The sequence below is a fragment of the Heterodontus francisci genome, chromosome 9 (genome assembly GCF_036365525.1).
Source record: "Heterodontus francisci isolate sHetFra1 chromosome 9, sHetFra1.hap1, whole genome shotgun sequence".
NCBI lineage: Eukaryota > Metazoa > Chordata > Chondrichthyes > Heterodontiformes > Heterodontidae > Heterodontus > Heterodontus francisci.
Window position 1 is genome coordinate 81,084,920 of NC_090379.1, and position 24,806 is coordinate 81,109,725.

The 24,806-nt window shown below is 40.4% G+C and overlaps 1 protein-coding gene across 5 annotated transcripts in view; it reads right to left on the reverse strand.

The window, feature by feature from the left end:
• Positions 1 to 24,806, reverse strand: part of dph6 (diphthamine biosynthesis 6) — a 391,285-nt gene that overhangs the window by 24,811 nt on the left and 341,668 nt on the right. For 4 of the 5 annotated variants that reach the window (XR_010975725.1, XM_068039383.1, XM_068039384.1 and 1 more), the window contains one exon: positions 18,705 to 19,101. Coding sequence is in view for 4 of the 5 variants with exons in the window: in XM_068039383.1 (XP_067895484.1) it covers positions 18,705 to 19,101 (397 nt within the window). In the remaining variant the exon portion in view is untranslated. Of the gene's footprint in view, positions 1 to 9,070; positions 9,141 to 18,704; positions 19,102 to 24,806 lie in introns of those variants that run through there. The other variant, XM_068039386.1, reaches the window with a different exon arrangement.

Here is a 24,806-nt window from a genome sequence, read left to right on the forward strand (position 1 = left end):
AGAGAGAAAGGTATTAATATGGAAAATGATAAACAGACCGTGAAAGAAAGGGACAGAGAGTACAAATCTAAGAGTAAATCAGCAGATAAGGCTAGAAGTTACAAAAATAATAAAAGTACAAAACTAGAGGCTCTATATCTGAATACAAGTAGCATTTGAAACTAAACAGATGAACTTATAGCGCAAACAGAAATAAATAAGTACGATCTGATCGCCATTACAGAGACATGGCTGCGGGATGACATAGATTGAGACCTGAATATTGAAGGGTACATGTCATTTTGGAAGGACAGGAAGCTCGGAAAAGGCGGTGGGGCAGCTCTGTTAATTAATGATGGTATTAGCACAATAGAGAGGGATGACCTAAGTTCAGGACACCAGGATGTAGAAGCGGTTTGCGTAAGACATGAGAAATGATAAAGGCAAGAAGTCACTTGTGGGAGTTGTGTACAGGCCCTCTAACAGTAACCACAGGGTAGGATGAGGTATAAAGGAAAAAATAATGGGAACGTGTCAGAAAGGGACGGCGATAATCACGGGGGATTTTAATCTACGTATAGACTGGAAAAATCAGATGGGCAAAGGTAGCCTAGATGAGGAGTTCATAGAATGTTTTTGGGATAGTTTCTTAGAACAGCATGTTCTGAAGCCAACCAGAGAGCAGGCTATACCAGACCTGGTATTGTGCAACGAGATAGGAATAATTCATGACCTTGCAGTGAAGGCACCCCTAGGCAGCAGTGATCATATTTTACTTTCAGTTTGAGGGAGAGAAGAGTGTGTCCAAGACTAGTATTTTAAACTTAAATAAGGGTAATTATGAGGACATGAAAGTAGAGCTAGCTAAAGTGAACTGGCAAATAAGATTAAGGGATAGGTCAATAGAGATGCAGTGGCAGACATTTAAGGGGATATTTCAGAATACATAGAATAGATACATTCCAACGAGAAAGAAAAATTCCAAGGGGAGGACCCACTATCCGTGGCTAACTAAAACGTTAAAGATAGCATCAAACTTAAAGAAAAAGAATATAATTTTGCAAAGGTGTGTGGCAGGTCAGAAGATTGGACAGAATATTAAAAACAGCAAAGAATGACGATAAGATTAATAAGGAGGGTAAAATTAGAGTATGAGAGAAAGCTAGCTAGAAATATAAAGATAGATAGTAAGAGTTTCTACAGATATTTTAAAAAGAAAAGAGTTAACAAAGTGAGGGTTGGTCCTATCGAAAGTGAGTCTGGGGAATTAATAATGGAAAATAAAGAGATGCCAGATGAATTGAACAGGTATTTTGCATCAGTCTTCACTATAGAGGATACAACTAACATCCCAGAAATAGCTGTAGATCAGGAAATGGAAGGGAGGGAGGAACTCAAGAAGATTACAATCACCAGGGAAGTGATACTGAGCAAATTGTTGGAGCTGCGGGCTGACAAGTCCCCTGGGTCCTGATGAACTTCATCCTAGGGTGTTAAAAGAAGTGGCTAGTGAAATAGTTGATGTGTTAGTTTTAATTTTCCAAAATTCCCTAGATTCAGGGAAGGTTCCGCTAGACTGGAAAATAGCAAATGTAATTCTTTTATTCAAAAAGGGAGGGAGACAGAAAGCAGGAAACTACAGGCCAGTTAGCTTAACATCTGTCATTGGGAAAATGTTAGAAGCTGTTATTAAAGATGTTCTTGCAGGGCACTTAGAAACATTCAAGATAATCAGGCTGAGTTAACATGGTTTTGTAAAAGGGAAATCATGTTTAACCAATTTATTGGAGTTCTTTGAAGTAACATGAGCTGTGGATAAAGGGGAACCAGTGATGTACTGTACTTAGATTTCCAGAAGGCATTTGATAAGGTGCCACATCAAAGGTTATTGCAGAAAATAAAAGCTCATGGTTAGGCGGTAACATATTGGCATGGATAGAAGATTGACTAGCTAACAAGAAACAGAGAGTAGGCATAAATAGGTCATTTTCTGGTTGGCAAGATGTAATGAATGGTGCGCCACAGGGATCTGTGCTGGGGCCTTGATGTTTTACAATTTATATAAATGACTTAGATGAAGGGACTGAAGGTATGGTTGCTAAATTTGCTGATGACACAAAGGTAGGCAGGAAAGTAAGTTATGAAGAGGACATAAGGAGGCTACAAATTTTTTTTTTTAAATTTATTTTTTATTTAGAAATACAGCACTGAAACAGGCCCACCAAGTCTGTGCCGAACATCGACCACCTATTTATACTAATCCTACACTAATTCCATATTCCTACCACATCCCCACCTGTCCCTATATTCCCCTACCACCTACCTATACTAGGGGCAATTTATAATGGCCAATTTACCTATCAACCTGCAAGTCTTTGGCATGTGGGAGGAAACCGGAGCACCCGGAGGAAACCCACGCAGACACAGGGAGAACTTGCAAACTCCACACAGGCAATACCCAAAATTGAACCCGGGTCGCTGGAGCTGTGAGGCTGCGGTGCTAACCACTGCGCCACTGTGCCACCCATAATGAATATAGATAGGTTAAATGAGTGAGCAAAGATTGACAAATGGAGCATAATGTAGGAAAATGTTAAATTGTCCGTTTTGGCAGGAAGAATAAAGAGAAGCATATTATCTAAATGGTGAGAGATTGCAGAGCTCTGAGCTGCAGAGGGATCTGGGTGTCCTAATGCGTGAATCGCAAAAGGTTATTATGCAGACACAGCACATAATTAGGAAAGCTAATAGAATGTTATTGTTTATTGCGAGGGGAATTGAATACAAAAGTAGGAAGGTTATGCTTCAGTTATACAGAGCATTGGTGAGACCACATCTGGAATACTGTGTACAGAATTGGTCTCCTTATTTAAGGAAGGAAGTAGATGCGTTCGAAGCAGTTCAGGGAAGGTTTACTGGACTAATACCTGGAATAGGTGGGTTGTCTTATGAGGAAAGGTTGGGCAGGCTAGGCTTGTATCCGCTGGAGTTTAGAAGAGTAAGAGGCGACTTGATAGAAACATATAGGATTCTGAAGGGTCTTGACAGGGTGGATGTGGAAAGGATGTTTCCTCTTGTGGGAGAATCTAGAACTAGGGGTCACTGTTTAGAAATATGGGGTTGCCCATTTAAGACAGGGATGAGAATTTTTTTCTCTCTGAGGATTGAGAGTCTTTGGAACTCTCTTCCTCAAAAGGCGGTGGAAGCAGAGTCTGAATATTGTTAAGGCAGAGGTAGATAGATTCTTGATAAGCAAGGGGGTGAAAAGTTATCGGGGTAGGTGGGAATGTGGAGTTGAGGTTACAATCGGATCAGCCATGATCTTGTTGAGTGGCGGAGCAGGCTTGAGGGGCCGAGTGGCCTACTCTTGCTCCTAATTCATATGTATTAACTCCCACACTCCATGAATGAAAATTCTGTTAATGGTCTGGAATTTGCTGGTGCACAACACCAGGCTTGATTATTGATTATGCCTAGTTAGTTAGACATTTTCCCACACCTTTCAGCTCAAAAAGGTTTTGTCCTGTAGGATAGTTGAAGTGCAAACTGGTAACAGCACACCAAGGGCAATGGACCATCTGGGACTTTGGTGAATGATGGGATCCACAGTGCATCTCCTTAAGCACTGGGATTTAAGGATTGAGAAATAAATAGAGGAAGGACTAAGAGGAAAGTGAATTAGAATGGGTGAATTCAATTTAAAACAAGTACAGAAAGAGAAATTGGGCAGAATTTTGGTGTCTATATGGGGGCAGGAACGAAGGTGGGCAAGTGCGCAATTTCCTGACACTGGCGGACATGCTGGCTCCCCACCACATTTCCGACTCCCAGTCATTTTCCTGGAGGCCGGATTGGGCGGGAAGCTTGTTAACTCAATTAGGAGCCTAATTAAGGCCATAGATAGAGGCTTACTGGAATTTTTCAGTCATCTTGCAGGCCCCCCACAATGTTGGGAGCATGGCAACTGTCTGGAGGCAGCTTCCCGATAGCTGTCTGAGGGGTAGCGCTCCAGGATCACTTTGACACCCATCTCCCCCTCCCATCCCCCCTGCAGCTGCCATACCTACCTGGCCACATCTATGGCCAAAGGCCGCCTTGTGTAGGGGTGCCCCCTCCACAATGGTGATCCTGCAGCTGTGGCAATTTCTTTTCTACAGTTTTGTAAGACGTGCTGGGAGGGTGCCTCAATATCAAGGCATCTTCTCTCTCCCTTACCTGCAGTGGCAAGCTGCAGCTCCTTCAGTGCTGGAAGGCATCCTATTGGCCTTCCAGCTTTAAGAGCCCACCTGTCATCGTTACTTGGATGGTGAGCCCACCTTCTAGCCACTAATTGGCCAATCCTGCAAATATCGCTGTCGGGTGGTGCGGGTTTGGGCCCTGCATTTGTTCTCAACTCCAAATGGAAAATCCTGCCCAAAAAGTTGGAGAAAGAAAGACGGAATGAAGAATCACAAAAAGTCAGCACGCAGCTCCAGCAAGTAATTGGGAAGGCAAGTGGAATGTTGGTCTTTATTGCAAGGGGAATGGAGTATAAAAGTAGTGAAGTCTTGCTACAGCTGTACAGGGCATTGGTGAGACCATACCGAGAGTATTCTGTACAGTTTTGGCCTCCTTACTTACGGAGGGATATACTTGGATTGGAAGCAGTTCAGAGAAGGTTCACTAGGATGATTTCTGGGATAAAGGGGTTGTCTTACAAGGAAAGGTAGGGCCTATAATCATTGGGGTTTAGAAGCAAGAGAGGTGATCTTATTGAAACATATAAGATTCTGAGGGGGCTTGACAGGGTAGGTGCTGAGAGGATGTTTCCTCTTGTGGGGGAATCTAGAACTAAGGGGCACAGTTTCAAAATAAGGGGTTTCCCTTTTAAGACAGAGATAAGGAGGAATTTCTTCTCTCAGAGGGCTGTTAATCTTTGGAATTCTCTTCCCCAGAAAGCAGTGGAGGCTCAGCCATTGAATATATTCAAAGCTGAGTTAGACAGATTTTTGATCTATGAGGGAGTCCAGGGTTATGGGGGACAGGTAGGAAAGTGGAGTTAAGGCCACAATCAGATCAGCCATGATCTAATTCAATTGTAGAGTAGGCTCGAGGGGCCGAATGGCCTACTCCTGTTCCTATTTGTTATGTTCTTAAGAGGGGAAGAGAAGAGACCAAAGGAAAAGTAAGAAGCTATTTTTTTTTAAATTGACATTTTTAAAATCTCCAAAAACAATTCACGACATGAAAGGAAGGAGACTCCAATTTTAATTGCTCACTTTTTGGACCAGAGTTTGATTGGCAGCCATTGACAATTATCAGTCTATTAAAAGAGTGCTTATGCTATTAATTGCTGAATTTAACTTCCTGTGATGAGTTTAACCAACAATTAATCTAGAAATGCAGCAAGTTTATGAAACTCATGGAGGTGGTACAAGTGAGACACTGTTTTCACAAAGCTAATGGCGCAGTGGTGCAAATTGGCCAGCATCTTGTGGCGAGTTGAATTTTATGGGGCATCTCTTCATTGCCACAAGTTGCTGGCCAATTTGCGCATTAATAACGACATGTGTCATTCAGACGCAGTTATTTTTTTCAGCGAATTCTGATCCAAGAGCTTTATAAACCTCAATCCACTTTCTTGACAGCTGTACTGCACTTAATCATTTTCTGCCGAAACAGTGTTAAATGTGTCATCTTAAACGTAACTCTTTTGGTTTTCATGATGATGCCTAACTGGAGATCAGCAAAAGCTTCACATTGATGAGGACCACTCAGAGGATTAAGCCAGCTGTGTCCAAAAATATCAAATACGTAAAGACACAGGATGATTTCCATTAAATATAACAGAAGTAGGGAATGTAATATTTGCTTTATAACATGTCTATGTCACACATCTGACTCCAAGCAATGCGGTCAGATGGCTATTCTTCACAAATAAGGCTGGATAGTAAGTGCTGGCAAATTGTTCGACTTTAAAGACATCTGAGCCCAATCCCATCCTCCCGCCACCAATACTAAGCAGTGACCAGGATCAAATCTGAGGCCTGCCTGATCCATATAGCTCACCAAAAAGTGTGGAACAGAAGTTCTACGGGTGCTTTTCAAATTCCTGCCAAAACCTTGGAAGAAGATCTGTGGAAACCCTGAAGAAACTGCACAAATGGCCAAATTTCCAGACGCGTATATTTAATAAATTGACATGGAACAAGTTACAATTTTGGTGGCTTATTGGATTCCAAACATGAGGAAAAAAATGAATAAATGTTAATGTGCGGAGCAAGAATTGAATAGTTTCTACAATTTGCAGGTAAGATGTAGTTGCTACCATTTATCTGCAGGCTGTGATGTTGAAATTTTTCTTTACAAATATTTGAAAATCCAATGTGTCAGAGGAATTTAAACTAGTTCTACAACAAAGTTATGAAGTATACATAGCAATTTGGATGCCTGCACTTTCTCAGAATTAAAAAAAATCAATATATACAGACTCTTTATAATAACACAATTGAGGTAAAATCCACATCATGCAAAATAAGTTTCAGCTTCATTCAATTGTGAGCATTCATGTGCAACTCTCTGACTCGGCAGGTTGAGAGGTCAAATCCCACTCCAAGATTTGACTAAGTAATCTAAGGTGACACTTCACTGCAGTGTGAAAGCAGTAATACATCTTTGGAGTTGCAAACTTGAGGTCAAGCTCCAGCTCTATATTCCTAACCTGCTGCTTCAAGGGGCCGTTAAAGATCCCATGGCAATATGCAAAGATTTCTCATGGTCAACAGCAGATGGGATGAGACAGGTTCGAAGTTAAGCAATGGTACGGAGATGGAAATAGGAGGTCTTAGTGATGGTGTGAATATGTGGTTGGAAGCTCATCTGGGGATCAAATGTGACACCAAGGTTGTGTACAGACTGGTTCAATATCAGACTGTTGCTGGGACAGGGATGCAGTCGGTAGCTAGGGAACGGAGTTTGAAGTGGTGACCAAAAACAACGGCTTCGGTCTTTCCAATATTTAATTGGAGGAAGCTTCTGCTCATCCAGTACTGGATGTCAGATAGGCAGTCTGATAATTTAGCAATAGTGGAGGAATCCATAGAAGTGGCAGTGAGGCAGAGGTAGGTGTTATCAGTGTACATGTGAAAACTAATGCTGTGCTTTTGGATAATGTCAGCGAGGGCAGCATGTCGAGGAGAAATAGGAGGTGGGGGGGTGTCAAAGATAGATCCTTGGGGAACACCAGAGGTAGTGGTGTGGGAGCAGGAAGAGAAGCAATTGCAAGTGATTCTCTGGCTACGATTGGATAGATAAGAATAGAACCGGGTGAGAGCAGTCCCACCCAGCTGGACGACAGTAGAGAGGTGCTGGAGGTGGATGGTGTGGTCAACTGTGTCAAAGACTGAAGACAAGTCGAGAAGGATGATGCAAGAAAGTTTCCCTTTGTCATAGTCACGCAGGATGTCATTTGTGACTTTGATAAGAACTGTTTTGGTACTGTAGCAGGGGCAGAAACCTGATTGGAGTGATTCAAACATGACATTCTGGGAAGGGCGGGCAAGGATTTGGGCGGCGAAAACACATTCAAGGTGTTTGGAGAGGAAAATTAACAGCTTAAAAAGAGGTACAGAAGAGTGTCAAGTGTCCGGATCCATTTTCTGATGTTTGTCACTTTCCTTAAGGAAGTACTGCTTGGCATTTACCCCAGAAATGCCCAAAGATCAAAAACTTACCATTAAAGGAACCACGCAAAGAATTTGCCTCTTACCACAGTGTGGCATGGAGCATTAATGCACTACCCAGCTGTGCCAACAGGGCCACCCAAAGGTTTGATTTGCCTTTGATGCTGTATTTTTGACAGCTGCTTTCTATTTACCCTATATTACTTAGTGTACAACTGGCTTGTTTTTACTATAGTTTGGGACAATTCCCAAGACTGAAGAATGTAGCATAATGCATGACTAATCCACAGCAGGCAATGTAAATCTTTGCAATATAAAACATATTAATTTATGGCACATATCAGTGCACTCCTAATACAGAGAAATTACAGTAATGAGATACTGCTGAATGTGTTTGTTTTTATACATGCATTACTCACTTAGTACTATGTTGCCTTAGGCCGTAAAATTAGTATTCAGTACAGCGCCAGGGAAAAGGTACAATGAAACAGAAACTGTGAGAGAAAATATTGATCTTTTATCAAGTCTTCTCTTAAAAGGTCTACACAGATTCTCGACCGGAAGAATGTCAAGAAAGAAAACAACTGGAGGGGATGGTTCAGTGGCTGAGGGAGCTATGGACATCGATCTGTGATCCACCACACTGCAAAGCTTCCGTTTTCAGCCGCATTAGTACGGAGAGGGGAAAAGAAACAAATAGTCATCAATATTAGGGCTTGCTTCTATGAACAGCTGAGATCAGAATCAGGGTGCCTAAATGCTAGTGTTAGGATGGTGAGGTGAAAAACAAAGTTGACAAGAAAACAATTTGAAAAGTAGGTTCTTCAGACTTAGTAGCAGACTGCTCTCTGGTGTAAAAGGGAAAATGAATTTCCAAAGAAAGTGATATATTCAGAACACAATGACATGGGTTTACTTAGGTAGAACAATAGAACAAAGAGCTATATGTCACAAATGCAGTAAAGGAGATGGACACATTGTTACCCTATTTAAACCTACAATGTGTTGATCAAAAATCATAACTGCATAGCAGAGTACAGGCAATAATATTGTCAATGAAATTTGTTACAAATTGCCAATACCTTAAGTCCTGAATTGCATGCAACACTAAGGGAGTGGGACTGATGTGCATCACCATCAGACCAATGTTGCTAATGGCCTGGAGTATTCCCTCTCCAATTTTTCTGTTCAGCAGCAAGCTTCAGCCAATGGCAAGTTCACGCTGTTTCCATCCACATTACAGACTTATCTATTCTCATGATGAAGCCTCTCAGCAACATTGAGTTCTGCTCTTCTGGTACATGTAACTTCCTGTACAGGGGCACACGCTGATTTCTGTGACAGACATGTAAAGACAGAGAGCAGCCCTACCTCCAACTTCTCCCCATCCATAAGGAGTTCCAGCCAGTTCAGTGCAGCATGGACAGTTGTAGCCAGCACAAGATGACCAGACAGCCTCAGGTTTTCAAACAGTTGCATACAAAGTCGCAAACTAAACAACTGAACAAAAACAATCAACATTTTCAAGGGTCTAAACTGTGACTTTATTGAGTGACTGGCAACAAGTCCAAAGCAATCATTTTATATTGCAACAGATACGACACTTCAAAAGTACTTCATTAGATGTAAAGCAAATCTTTTCTTCTTATTATTCTTTGCAGCTGATCATGACAGGTTCCACATTCAGATGCACCCAACTTCAAAGTTAGTACTGAGATAATGTAGCAAATGCTGAATATCGCTTTGAAAATTAACTCCAAACCTATGGCTTCTATCTTGGTAATAGTCATTGGGTAGTTCTTTCTGGTGAAAAAGTAGCATGCTTTGTAATGATGCATCGTAATGGATTTGCGATCAAGTCTGATGAGATAGCTCACAGACTGTCCCACAGTGAGCTTATGGTGCAAAAGGAATGAAGGCAAGAAAATTGTGACTTGGAGTGGATTTTCCAAAGTAGTTTTCCCTTTCCAATGTTCCTGTGCAACAGTAAACATGAGTTAAAGGCAAGCTAATACTGTGTCCATGTGGCTCAGAGCATGGCAGATCCAGCAGCAGTTGACAAAACACAGTAGTCCAAACTCCAATTACGGCTGCACTCAAATTCGGTTTCCTGATCAGTCAAGAATCTAAGTACTCCAGCAAAACAGAATAAATTGCTCGCTCACTTCAAAAAGGGGCAAGTTGACACAGGAGTGCCAAAGGAAACCCACCTTATCTTTTCAGAGTCCACCAAGCTCATGAAGAACTAGATGCGCTAAAGTGTAGCAACTTACTTATCCAGGAGCATAGGACTGGCCGTACTGAAATAAACTGCAAATACACTTCAGAATCAACGATTTCGTCCTCAAGCAGTCACACTTAAGCCAAATCAAAAGCTGCCCTATCAGGCAAAAAAACTCAGTCTCCAGTTCACCCTCATTAGATGACCATTCCACTCCTGATGCTGGTGCCTAAATTCAGTATTGCAAACAACTGCAGGTCCAAAACATTAAGACAGGTTCAGCTATGCCAACATCAGGCACTACTATTGGGCAGCACAATGCTCAGAGATTGGCTGCCTCACAATACTTGCCTGGTCAAAGAGTCCTGCACCTCATAGCAACCCCTTGCATTGCCTCTGCTTCACAACCCCAAAAAGGCTGACAAAGGCACAGAAACACCTCATTATAACTGTCTTTCTGGAAAGAGATCTGTGTCCCGATGAAAATAGCTCGGGCCTTATTGGCTTTTTTTCAAATCTGGCTCACTGGGGAACTTTCAGAGATATTTCCCAAGGTTAAGTTCTGAACTTTCTCTGACAAAAGCATCACTAGGCTAGGTCAACTCCACAACAGAAAATCAGATTATGCTGTTGCAACAACTGACCTCACTAAGTTATCAAATTAAACAACTCTAGGACCCAGTCATGCTTGAAAAACTCCCAAATGAGCCATCCCCTCCTGGAACCACAACTATATTCCCTGATTCTGGTATTCCTGCAACACATCTCCATCTTCTGTCTATGTTTACTTCCAAATCAAAATCAGCATAGAAACCCTTAAAGAAATGGAAGGAAACTCTCACAACCACTACATGCAACAGAATGCTTGAGGACCGATACATTGAACATGCAGCATTCTGCAAATGATCTACAAATTTCACCCCTCTCTGCGGGACAAATGCTGGAGGAGCTGTCTGAAAGAGTCAGAGAGGTACATTGCTGCATATGTTCTGACCTTGCCCCTCATTCAGCCTTCTGCATGACATACAAGAGATCACAGAATCAACCAGCCTCACATTCCCTGCAGATTCGAGTCCATTCAGTCTATCCCTTTTGAAGAGGACCCCTGCTCTGCAGTATGCAATCCAATGCCACTGTTGTTGCTATCTGTAAGAGAACGCTCCCCATTATGTTGAAGTACAACCCATCTCACAACAAAAATGTGGTGGAACATCTGTGGGACATATAGAAAATGTGATGTATACACACTGTCTGGAACTCGGAAATACCAAGCAGTCCGGAGTCCATTTCAGAAAGCCCACATGACGAGCCACTTCCCACATAGATATACACCCCCAAGAAAGTCAGAACAGAGCATACACTAACCATCCACTCCTAGTGCTCGTCAAAGGGCAATTCTCTTACCCTATAAGGTCCATCACTAAATTTGCAAGATCCTTGATTCCCTTGTGAACAAAGCAAAACCTAATTATCCTTGTCCGGATATTGCGACCCCCCCCCCCCCCCCTCCAGAAACAGCATGCTGTTCCCAATGTGTGTACAGTGTACTTAATAACCCAATATACCCTCTGTAAGTACCTTGTAACAAACTGTACATTTACATCACAAAAATATACATTTGCCTTTTTTCTTAAAAGAGGGTCAAAGACGAGAGTTATAACTTTGCAGGATCTTGCTCGTAGTACAATGGTCAAGTGAATAGGTTTTTGCGATAATACATTAATGAAGATATCTGGGAATGTGATATAAATGATAGTGGGATAAAATCATCGTTGATATTTTAACTGAAATTTGACTATATAGAACTTAAAATTGCAATTTGTGTCAACCCAGGGAATGGAATTGATTTTGAATGCGCCAGACCTTTAACCTATAGTGTAATTGAACTGATTCACAAATAATCCTAAGTGAACTGCAACATAGTATTAAATGAACATTTAACGATGGTAGATGACATCCCAGGCTGATGAATTATATAATTTACCATGCTGCAACAGCACTGTGGTAATGTCATACAAATTACTGAAGGAACATCTGTAAACTATCTTCTGTGGAGGCAGCAATTACCAGAATGGTTCTACAGAAAGACCAGTGTGAATTTAGGAACCAGAATGAAGAATAACTGACCTAGCTTGTTCTGTACAGCCTTTTGGCATCACACTATTTATAAAACAAATAAAAAACTGAAATAGAATTGTTGGGATACATACAGCAGTTCTGCTAGCATTTATAAAATGAAACTGTTTTTTAAAATCTGCTGATAGAAAGCTCTGTTTTTATTTCAAACCTTGGGAGAGCCCATGAGATTCATTTGCAGAAAAATAAAACAAAGCAGCTCGACTATTAAGTCTTAATATCAACCTTGTCTGTATGCAGCTTCCTTAAGAGGATTCTTTTACCAGGTGGTTTTGAATATCATTATCGAATGCATTTGCACAGATTGTTCCCCCTGCCCACAGACTATCATTGCAGAATCATGACGCAGATTCCTTAAAAAAAAATCATAGTGCTGATGATTTTCTAAAATACAGCAGACAATAGAGTGTATCCCATCTTTCATCTACTAAAGCTCTTCACATTGAAGTACAAGCCCTTGTGAACAAATTTGACAGTCCTTTTTTAAAAAATGTCATTTTTAATCCATAGTTCTCAGTCATAGTTAGTTAGTTAGTTAGTTAGAGATACAGCACTGAAACAGGCCCATCGGCCCACCGTGTCTGTGCCGACCATCAACCACCCATTTATACTAATCCTACACTAATTCCATATTCCTACCACATCCCCACCTGTCCCTATATTTCCCTACCACCTATCAAATTTTGTACAATATTGTGTATATGTACCTTTTAACGGAATTTTATCACACTGCTCAGATTGCAAGTTTTTGCAGCTGGCTCCAAAATGGCTGATATAATCAGAATTTTAACAAAATTGCAACAGCATTTACCACAAAAGAGTGGCCCAATATTTTTGAGTGATTTTATTGCAAATAAATCTGAAATAATTGTATGAGGAAGGATATGCAACGTACAAGTTCAGTCAGGCATCTTGTTGCGTGACAAACTAAGAGCAATAATAACAGGAATTCACCTTATTTGTGCACTATTGTTATATTCTTTTATATGACTATTCTGCCATGCTTTTACTTAGAATTACATCCATTCTGCCATACAGATATAGGTTAATTGGCCCAGATGTTCTATGCTGCTGTTTATATTCCACACTAGCTTCCTCCCACTCTAATCCTCCTTCCAGCCTGTCCATATCACATAGCTTAACAAAATTAGAAGTAATTATATAAAGTACAACAACTTGCGTTTATATAGAGCCTTTAATGTAGTAAAACATCCCAAGGCACTTAAAAGTTAAACAGAAAGTGAGTTCATTGAATAAGTTGATATTAAGTTACAATGCAACAGTTTATTAAGTATGATTGATAGCATCATGAACAAAGGGAATTGAATTGAGGCCAGTGGTAAAAGAGAGATCTGGGTGTTGTTAAAACCGAGGTGGGGGGTGGGGGGGGGGGGGATGCACCGTCTTTTCTAGTTCCACTTCTCCACAGGTCACAACATATATTTAAATATTTACCCGGTTACCGCTGCAGCCAATCATACACTTTTTTTAATCCCAGAATAAAATACACCAACCAGGTTTCTTTAATAAAGAACAAAATTATCAGTTTATTATAACACAAGACTTAACCAGGAACGAAGCAAAGCATTAACACACAGATTGAAATATGACAGTTCCCTTTTTAAAATTCCCCAATTACACTCTCACACACACTGGAAAAAAATACAGAAATTCTCTCTGCAGAGGTCTGATACAAAAAAAAGACAAAAAATTATTTGGCCAAAGACTTGCTAATTCTTGAAGAAAATAAAAGAGAAGTTATGGAAGGATGTCAGTTGTCCCTTTTTTGGTCTGGCATCCGGGGAGACGGAGATGGGCCACTGGGATAATTTCAGAAGCAGTTCTTTCTGGAGATGTCGGGAATTTTTCTAGTAGGCTTTCCAGGAGAAATGTGGCATCAGGGTTTTCCGTCTGCACACACTTGAATCTCAGGATATTTTTTCAACTTCTCAGGAGGGATTTTAGCTCTCCCACATTGGATCTTTGCAGGATTTCTTCAAAGAGGTAGAGTAGGAGGTGAGCTGGGTGGTTTCCTTTTTCATTGGCAGGAAAACACCAACTTCAAACAGTTCACACCTCAACTCAACTGAAAACAATATTCAAACCCCAAACAGAGAGTCGACCTCCTGACTGCCATTAACCTTGACATGTGGCTTCTCTGTAACCATTTTCCCCCAGGTCATCAAGGGTTCTGTCGTTTAGTGAGCCCAAAGCACTTGACTTCCAGCACAGGTGACTTTCAAACAACATCCCAAGTGTCCTTTCGGTGAACTTGGTCAAAAAAACACATCCATGGAATCTTTTCAGTTTTAACACAAGTCCTCAAAAAAACAAAATATCTTTTTTAAAAATGGAAGCACTTTCATAACGGTGTAATCAGGAAGCCATAGCTAAAGCAAATCGGGTTCTAGATTGTAGTCACCTGACAGCTCACTACAAAACAAAAATATACCATTTTGTTCAAGAGCTTGGTTAGGCCTCAGTTGAAATAATGTGTCCAGTTGCTTCACAGACTTTATGTCTTCACGGTAGAAGATACAAAAAACATTCGGGAAATAATAGGGAAACAAGAGTCCAGCGAGAATGAGGAATGTAAAGAAATCAGTATAAGTAAAGATATTGTACAGGAGAAATTAATGGGACGAAGTAGCGACAAATCTCCTGGACCTGGCAACCTCCACCCTAGGGTTTTAGCAGAGGTACTGCAGATATCGTGGATGCATTGGCTTTGATCTTTCCAAATTCCTTAGATTCTAGAACAGTTTCCAAGGATTGGAAGGTATCAAAAATAACCCCGTTATTTCAGAAAGGAGGAGGAGAGAAAACGGAGAATTATTGACCAGTTAGCCTAACATCAGCAGTAGGTAAATGCTGAAATCTATTATTAGGAGCATGGTAACAGGGTACTTAGAAAATCATAATAAAATTAAGCAGAGTCAACACAGATTTAAGAAAGGGAAATCATGTTTGACAAATCTATTAGCTTTTTGAGGATAAGATGGATAAGGGGGAACCCGTGGCTGTAGCATTACTGGATTTTCAAAAAAAGTTCGATAAGGTGCCACACAACAGGTTATTACATAAAATTAGGACTCATGGGATTGAGGATAATATATTAAGATGGATTGAGGATTGGTTAGTGGACAGAAAACAGAGAGCAGGAACAAACAGGTTGGCAGGCTGTAACAAGCAGGGTACTGCAAGGATCAGTACTTGGGCCTCTGCTACTTATAATCTATATTAATTACTTAGATGAAGGGACTGAGTGTAACGTATCCAAGTTTGTTGATGATACAGAGTTAGGTAGGAAAGTAAACAGTGAGGAGGACACAAAGTGGCTGCTGAGGAATAAAGACAGGTTGGGCGAGTTGGCAACAACATGGTAGATGGAATACAATGTGCTGCAGTGTGAAGTTATCCACTTTGGCAGGAAAAATTAAAAAAGAGTATTTTTTGAATGGTGAGAGACTGGGAAATGTTTGCATTCTGAAGGACCTGGGTGGCCCTGTACATGAATCACAGAAAGTTAACATTAAGGGACAGCAAGCAATAAGGAAGGCAAATGGTACATTAGCTTTTGTTACAAAGGGATTGATGTATCAGAGTAAAGAAGTCTTCCTACAATTATACAGGGCATTGGTAAGGCCACACCTGGAGTACTGTGTAGAGTTTCAGACTCCTTACCTAAGGAAGGATATACTTGCCCTAGACAGAGAGCAATGAAGGTTCATTAGACTGGTTCCTGGGATGAGGGGATCATACGATCAGGAGAGAATGAATAGACTGGCGCAAGGGCGGCACAGTGGCGCAGTGGTTAGCACCACAGCCTCACAGCTCCAGCGACCCGGGTTCAATTCTGGGTACTGCTTGTGTGGAGTTTGCAAGTTCTCCCTGTGTCTGCGTGGGTTTTCTCTGGGTGCTCCGGTTTCCTCCCACAGCCGAAAAGACTTGAAGGTTGATAGGTGAATTGACCTTTATAAATTGTCACTAGTATAGGTAGGTGGTAGGGGAATATAGGAACAGGTGAGGATGTGGTACGAATATGGGATTAGTGTAGGATTAGTATAAATGGGTGGTTAATGGTCGGCATAGACTCGGTGGGCCGAAGGGCCTGTTTCAGTGCTGTATCTCTAAATCTAAAAAATCTAAATATTCTCTGGAGTTTAGAAGAATAAGAAGTGATCAAATTGAAACATAAAACTGTTAAGGGGCTTGACAGGGTAGTTGCTGAGAAAATGTTTCCCCTGGCTGGGGAATTTAGAACACCGGGCCACAGACTCAGACTAAGGGGTTGGCCATTCAGGACCGAGATGAGGAGAAATTTCTTCACTCACAGAGTTGTGAATCTTTGGAATTCTCTACCCCAGAGAGCTGTGGATGCTCAGTCATTGAGTATATTCAAGGCGGAGGTTGACAGATTTTTGGGTACTAAGCAAATTAAGGGATAAGGGGATAGTGCAGGAAGGTGGAATTGAGGTAGAAGATCAGCCATCTTATTGAATGGCACAGCAGCCAAATGGCCTACTCCTGCTCCTATTTCTTATGTTATGTTTTTGGTCTCCTCACACGTTGGGGAATATTGAGGCTTTGGAAAGAATGCAGAGGAGGATCAGTCAACTTGGGTGATTTTACTGAGGCTTATAAAATGAAGGGATTAGATTGTGTTTATATGCACCATTTATCTCAAACTGAGATGGATGTTCGCAGTTCTTCTTTTCCTAGAGAACAGTGGGCTTGTGGAATGGTTCCAGGTGGGTAGGGAGTCTCTGTGTGGTGACACATAGACCAGCACAACTTTATGGGACAGGTTAGATGGATCAGTGGGCCTTTCTCTTTCATCCAGTTTTGGTGAGGGGAGTAACTGGTCATAATATAGTACCAATTACACGCCGTCATGAGCTTTAGGGTCAATACTATTTTCTACATTACCAATTCCTTTACTTATCATATAGAGAGAACAACAACTGGAATTGGTTGCCAGTAAGTGTGGCCGAGGCCAGGATTACTGAACTTATTTAAGAAACAGCTAGATGCTGTAATGGGAAGATGGTAGGGCTGGTATTTTAGATGGATGAAATCAAAAGTGTTAAAGGGCCTTGTACATCTGGACTAATTTTGTGACTTCATGCCAGCTTGACTGAAATTTCACAAGCTTGTTACTGGGATGCACTTCAAAATTGAGGAAAATACTTTGGGACATTGAGGTATGAGCGATGCTATATTAAAACAAAGAGGCATTTAGTAAACCTAAATACTCAACATGATATCCAAAATACTTTTCATCTAAAACCACAACAATTTGTTGGTCAGAAATTGGTGAAAGAGAAAACTTGAGGCTGATCTCTGAGTAACCCAGCAGTTGAAGCAACTGGGGGTCATGACCCCCTCCCCCAATCATTTTAAAGTCAGGCAATGCAGCTTTGGAGGACTGCCTCCATTTTGCTCCAAGGGACCTCTGCCACTCATCTTCGACCTCTGGGTTCAGCCTTCAAATCTATGCAGCTCCCTGCTCAGCCTTCCAGTGAGATAAGTCTGCATTCCCCATCTGTCAGCTTGGTCCCCTCCCAGTCAAGTCGGCAAATTTTTGATTACGACACCGCCCCCTCCCCCACCCTATTTGGCCAAACCAAGTTCCATCACTGGTGCAACACTACTTGTTATCTTCCCACCAACTGTAGCTACAAGACTTGGAAATATGATGCTACCATGACACTATTTTTGCACTGAAGAATTACTAAATCTCAGGTAATGAACATGCCAAGTAACATTTGTGGATAGGTTTTCAATCTATAGTACCATAAAAATACTTGTTTAAAATCCACAGCTGTGTCTTCTCTACACCATGTAGCTAAGCAGTAAATTAAATTTGTTTATATTAATACAACAATCTCACAGATTTAAAGATCATATAACTCTGCATAAAGGTGCAAATTCAGCATTAGATTAAGATACCCAGCAGCTAAAGATATGCATATTTACAACAATTATGCAGCATGTCACTTGAACTTTAAAAAAAAGTAAAGATGTCACTTTCATCTTTCTACTGTATCCAAGTCACTGTCCACAAGATAGAAAAACAAAATATTCCAGTTCAGATGTCGTCATTGATGTGATCAATGCGCTATCCAGAAGGTATACTTGAGCCATGGGGAACTCAATTTCCTTCCCTTACTTATTACAGGAACAACTTGCGCCTATATAGCACTCTTAACCAGAAAACCATCCTAAGGCACCTCATAGATGCATGGTCAAATAAATAGACGCAAAGCCAATGAAGGGTATGCTAGAAGGAGTGACTTAAAATCAGAGGTGGGTTTTAAGAAGGCTCTTAAACAATGAAAAGGATTTGGAGAGGCAGAGGGTTTAGGAAGGGAATTCCAGAACATGGAGTGTAGGCGGCTGAAGGTACGGCGGACCGACAATAGTGAGGCGAAAGGAATGAAGGGATGCGCAAGAAGCCAGAGTTAAATAAAAGGACAGTTTAGGAGGGAGTTAAGGATGGACGAGATTACAGAGATAGGAAAGGGTGAGGCCATGACGATGATCTGAATATTAACTGCGGCCTTCACTTTTGGAAAAGGTCATCCAAAAATGTCAGTGAACCCTGGGATTTGAAATCTTGTCTCAAAGTCAATAGTTCAATGTTGTAGCATGATAGTTACATATTTCTAACTAAACTATAACTTACAGCAATGAGACAGTCTTACCTCTTTGCACGAAGCTGGGATCTATGGTGTCTTCACAATAGAAAGCTCTGAAGCACAGAGGAAGCTGGGTAACATCTTGAGGGAGTTTATCCATTGCTTGCTGGAATACAGCAGATAGTTCTTGCAGAGTACTCTTTAGATCTAAAGAAGTCACTGATGGCATCAGAAGACTTATAGTCAATGAGATAGCAGTACTTGACAGCGAACTTGACGTGACCACCTCACAGTCAATTACATAACCATCGAACTTCTTATTTATGATGAAGGATTTCCTCTCAAAGGGATCATCAGTTAGTGCAATGACATGCCACTCCACTGCAGCACCTTTTGGCAGATGAGGGAACACGGCAACTACCAGTAGGCCAGAAATAGCCTCTGTCTCTCCATAAACTTCATCCTGTGATTCATAGAGAAAATATATTAGGAAAATGAGTGCATGTCACATAAACTCACAGGTTTGGAGCATTATGATGAATTCTTATAAGACTCCTGCAACCTGTTTCATGGTTGCTACCTTGTTAATCAGCACATAGGTTTACCGAGGTGGACTAGACAAGTGCCTGAGCTCTGCACAGTGTATGCTTCACAACATTTTCAGCAGTACCATGCTTACTCTCATCATTTCCATATAGAAAATTTCAAAACGTATTTATGTGCTTGCAAAAGTCAAAAAATTAAAAGAGCAGCATGGCTCAATGATAGAAGCAGCAGTTATCTGTGGCAGAGGCAGCTCCATGAACTTAATACATCAATCCTAATTCAGCGAGTATAAAGATGATGACAAGTTCATTTCTGAAGATAGCTGAAAGCTCATGTGAGGAATACTATTTGCACTTGTGCCAATCCTCATCAGAACTTAACAAATACACTGAAAGCAATCCACTCTTAAAAGCAAAAATAACATTTCATTGGAACACCTCTTTTTTCATGAGAAATGAAAGTGTGGATTGCATACTTTAATTTTATTCCCCAGGCTCATAATCTAAACATGAATATTTTCCATAATTTTAGTCGTATCAATAAGTAGCTGCCAATATTTTTTTCCAACCTCCTGTTGTTCTCAACCCATTTACCTCAATGCATTCCCCAATTGGTTGCAATTCAGGAAAACTGATGAGCAGCAGCAGAAATGGAGGCAGAAATATTTTGACTGCGACAAACATACCTTGGTCAGGCACAGCCGCCATTCGACCAAATGCGGAGATTCCAAGCACAATCTTATTAAATCCAATCTTAAATTAGTATTCTGTACCAGCACCAATTTCCCATTTTATGCACTCAATTGCCTACATTGAGAATCCGGAAAAGATCTCATAGTGTTAAATTTTATTTATGGAATCTAATTTTTGAGGACTGATTAAAACAAAAAACACCACATTGAGCATAGTTCTGTAGGCAACAGGCACCCTTCAATGTACTGAAGCTGAGCGGGACAGTCTTGTCCTCATTTGATTACCACATGTCCACGTCCACAGGGATTGCTGAGAGTGATTAAGGAGCAAGAACACTGCCAACTTTCCCCTCCCTAACCCAAGAAAGCAGAGGCAATTCTAACACTCTACTGCCGTCCTGACTCAGTTCTGCTATCTCCGCACAGAGCAGGGATCAAACATGAAACTTTATGATCCTTGTTAATATAAGAGTTTCTTTGTGCAATAAACTTAATCTTGTATCAATTATCAGTCTACTGATAAGTACAAGAGCTGAGGCAAAATTAATTTACCAGTAGGATCATTTTGGAAGTTGAAACCTACGGGTATAACTGCTGGGTATGTTAACATGAGGTTCATACGATGAAAGCATTGATTGATGCACATTATGAAAGCTGCTACAATGATGATGTCATTTTGAACTAATATCAGCAAACTGCTGAAGACATTTCTGGATTTTTCAAGGCAAACAACCAAGATTAACACTACCAAACATATCCTCCACTGCTCACACTGCCTCTGTTCTTTCAGTTATTGAGATCTTACTCACTGCTTTAAAGGAACAAGTAGAGTTTAAAATCAACTCCACCTGCCTCTCTACCAGTCACACAATCTACTGGCAGAGGTTAAAAAAAACTTCAACCAATTTAAGAAATAAAAACTGGGAAATTCCTCTCGGACTCATCATGATCATCCTATCATAAGATTCAGATTAGTAATGGAGAAGAGCAAGGATCAATCTAAAGTAGAACTTCAAGGGCCTGTTTCAGTGCTGTATCTCTAAAAAAAAAAAATTGGAAGAGGGCAAACTTCAATGGGATCAGAGGAGATCCAGTCAGGGTAAAATGGAAGCAAAGGCTGACAAGAAAAATGGTAACACAACAATGGGTAATCTTTCAGGAGATGTTTCAGGTACAGGCTAGGTACATTCCAACAAGAGGGAAAGGCAGGTGAACCAAAACCAGGGCTCCTTTGATGATGAGGGAGATAGAGAATATGATGAACCAAAAAAAAAGAGCATTATGATGCATGTCAGGTAAATTCTTCAAACTAGAACCATGCCACATACAATAAGTTAAGAGAAGTGAAAAGAAAAATAAAACTGGCAAAGAGAGAATTTGAGAATAGAATGGCAGTTAACATAAAAGGGAACCCAAAAATCTTCTACCAGTATGTAATTAGTAAGCGGGTAGTAAGAGGCATGGGTAGGGCCTATTAGGGATAGAGAGGGATATATGCTTAGAGGTGCAAGGCAAGGCTAGAATATTTAATGAGTACTTTTGTATTGGTGTTTACTAAGGAAGAGGATGTTGACAAAATATTGGTAGAAGCAGAGGTGGTAGAGGTAATGGATGGGGTGAAAAATGAGAGGCAGGATGTACTAGAAAGGCTGGTTATGCTTAGTGTGGATAAGTCGCTTGGTCCGGATGGCTTGCATTCCAAGTTGCTAAGGGAGTGGGAGTAGAGATAGTGGAAAAGGTTGCCATAGATCTTCCGATGTTCACTAGGTACGGGGGAGGTGCCAGATTGGAGAGTGGCAAATGTGACAAGCTAATTCAAGAAAGGGTGTAACTAAAGGCTGGTCAGTTTAACAACATTGGTATGTAAGGTTTTCGAAACAATAATCAGGGAAAAAGCTTACAGGCACTTGGAGAGATTTCAGTTAATTAAGGAAAGTGAGCACAGTAAAAGGTAGATCGTGCTTGGATAATCTAGGTTAATTTTTTGATGAAGTAACAGAGAAGTTTGGTGAAGGGAATGCTATGGATGTTGTTTACATGGATTTTAAGAAAGTATTTGGTAAAGTACTGCATAAGAGGCTGGTTAACAAAATTGAGGCTACTGGAATAGGAGGGTCAGTGTCAGTGCCAGCTTGGATTTAAAAAAATTGCCTTAAGGACAGAAAATCATGGTAAATGGTTGGTTTTCAAACTGAAAGATGGTAGGCAGCAGTCTTCCCCAAGGGCCAGTGCTAGTCCACTGCTTTTTTTGATATATATAAGAGACTTGAATATTGGAATACAGAATAAAATTTCAAAATTTGTCAATGATACCAAACTTGGAGGTATGGCAAGCAATGAGGAAGATACAAATCGACTTCAAAAGGACTTGGATAACCCAGCAGAATGGGCAGACAAGTGGCAGATGGAATTTAATACAGAGAAATGTGAGGTGATACCTTTTGGCAGAAGGGATAGGGAGAGGCAATATAGACTTAAATGGCACAGTAATAAAGAATGTGCAGGGGACAGAGGGACCTTGAAGTTCATGTGCACAGATCTTTTGAAGGTAGCAGGACATATGAGAGAGTAATTAGCACAGCATATGGGATCTTAAGCTTCATAAATAACAGTATTGAATACAAAATCAGGGAAGTTATGCTGAATGTTTATAAAGCTGTGGTTAGACCACAACTGGAGTATTGCGCCCAGCTCTGGTCACCACATTTTAGGAAGGATGTGAGGGTCCTCGAGAAGATGCAAAGGAGATTTACCAAAATGGTTCCAGGGATGAAGGATTTTAGCTACAAAGCTAGGTTGAAGAAGCTGGGATTGCTGTCCTTGCAGCAAAGGATTTTGAGGGGAGATTTGATAGAGGTGTATGAGATTATGACAGGCTTAGATAAGGTAGACAAAGAAAATTTGTTTCCATTAGTTGATGGTACAAGGAAGGGTCAGCAGTGATCAGGGAATTTTTGTGAGGTCCAGAGGACCTTGTCCTGCTCCCATAAAAAATCTGAAAAAGAACACAAAACTATGTTTTTGGGGACAATTCCAGTGTCCCATTAAGGATGATCGATTAGGCTTCTCAACCCTTGACACATAATTGTCTCTGGAATTCCCTAACTAATGGCACTGTGGGAGTACCTTTACCACACAGACTGCACCGGTTCAAGGCAGCAACTCACCCACAACCTTCTCAAGGATAATAAATGTGGCTTGCCAGCAACATGCACATCCCATGAAAGACAAAAAGAAACAGGACTGACATGTTCTACAAGCTCCAAGCTCCTTACTTTTGATTGGAATAATTTTGAAATTGCAGCTTGTTAGTTTTCATTCCCACCTTCTGCACGTTGATTGGTACATTTCTCACTGCTTTATTTGTGGTTTGTTTACTGAATATATTCTATGATTTTATAACATCTGAGCCAATCTGAAGCAGGTGTGGCACTGAACTTTTCTGACGTGCCCAGTCTTAAAAGTTAACTAATGTGGTGTGCCAAACATTTTTCCCTTTAAATGAAAAGCAATAACATAAGGTGGTAAACAATCATTTATTGGTGTTTTATTTTCATGTAGGGGACATGTCTTTTTAGCTGGATGATATTTTTTAAAAATTACCATTAAATTAATAAACAAACACAGAAGTCTAAGTGATTTTTAATATACTTTATATTAGCTTCATAAAAATGGGAGTAATCTGAATTGCACACTATGGAGCACCAATTAAGACTGTTCATGTTTGGACTTCACATCGCACCATAGTAAATTTCATGAAATTTTTCATTGCAAACCACTTCACTTGCAATCTTTCCTCATAAAAGCTTTAATCTAATAGTTGAACATTTTAAAACAAGTGTTAACTATAGTGACATCGCAGCAAGGGACCTAAATGTAACACTCAACAAAAATTGGACCAGCCTTTGAAAACTGTTTTCCCACTTTCTGTATGCTGCCTTAAAACAGGGCAAGAATGAAATCAACAAATTACCAAGTGGAAAAAAAAACTGTACAACGATCAATAAGGGCACAACACTTATCCCTCTTTCAACTTACAGGATCAATTTTCATCCACTTGCACTTTGTGAGTGGTGCATAATAATAGGTTACAAATACTCCATTTCACAACTCAGCTACTAAATTACTGTAAAGAATACCCAGAGCATTTTTCCACAGTGAAATACATCGCTGCTTGATTGTAGTGTACTGCTTAAATGAAAATCACCATTACTTGTGGATTAAATGTTTGGAGAGACTAATTATATATCAACAGCAAACAATCACACAAGTATCCTTGTTGTGTGAGGGATGGCAAAAATAGAAATGATTTCACCTCAAATTGCTAGCACTTCAGACACAATAACATTTCACAGAGAGCAGTTTGCTTTTGGTGTATTAGGTATGGCAGGGAAGCAGTGTAAAGTGTAAAGTTACCGACAGACAAATGTTGCATTAGCACTTACACATGGGCAGGCTATTCTCCTTCAGGAGACAAATTCTATCCTTGTCAATACTAATTTTACTCCAAGTGGTAGAAAACAGTTTGAAAAGATGAAAATTAGAGCTCTGTGCTGGAAAGAGCTCGCTCAAGCTTAAAGGCCATTTTGTTGGCCCAAGGTGCTGAGGTGCAGCTTGAAAACATTTCCACAAGTTCCAGGTCAACCCATTCAGCTACAGTAAACTTTTCATTTTTTTTTATTCAACCTGTCACAGGTTTTAATGTCAATACCCTTCCACTTAAATAGACTGATCCTCGAACAGCTTAAACAATATTTTGTGTTTATATATTGCAGACAATATGAAGCACTTCAGCAAAAAAAAGACTGATTTTTTTTAATGGATTTCTGTGAGAAAGAACATTTTTAACAGGAAAGTAAACTAATGCAGTTTTTCTACAAATTTCTTCAAAATATACTTTTTGTGAGAATGCCTCAACAAAAGTCAGAAAT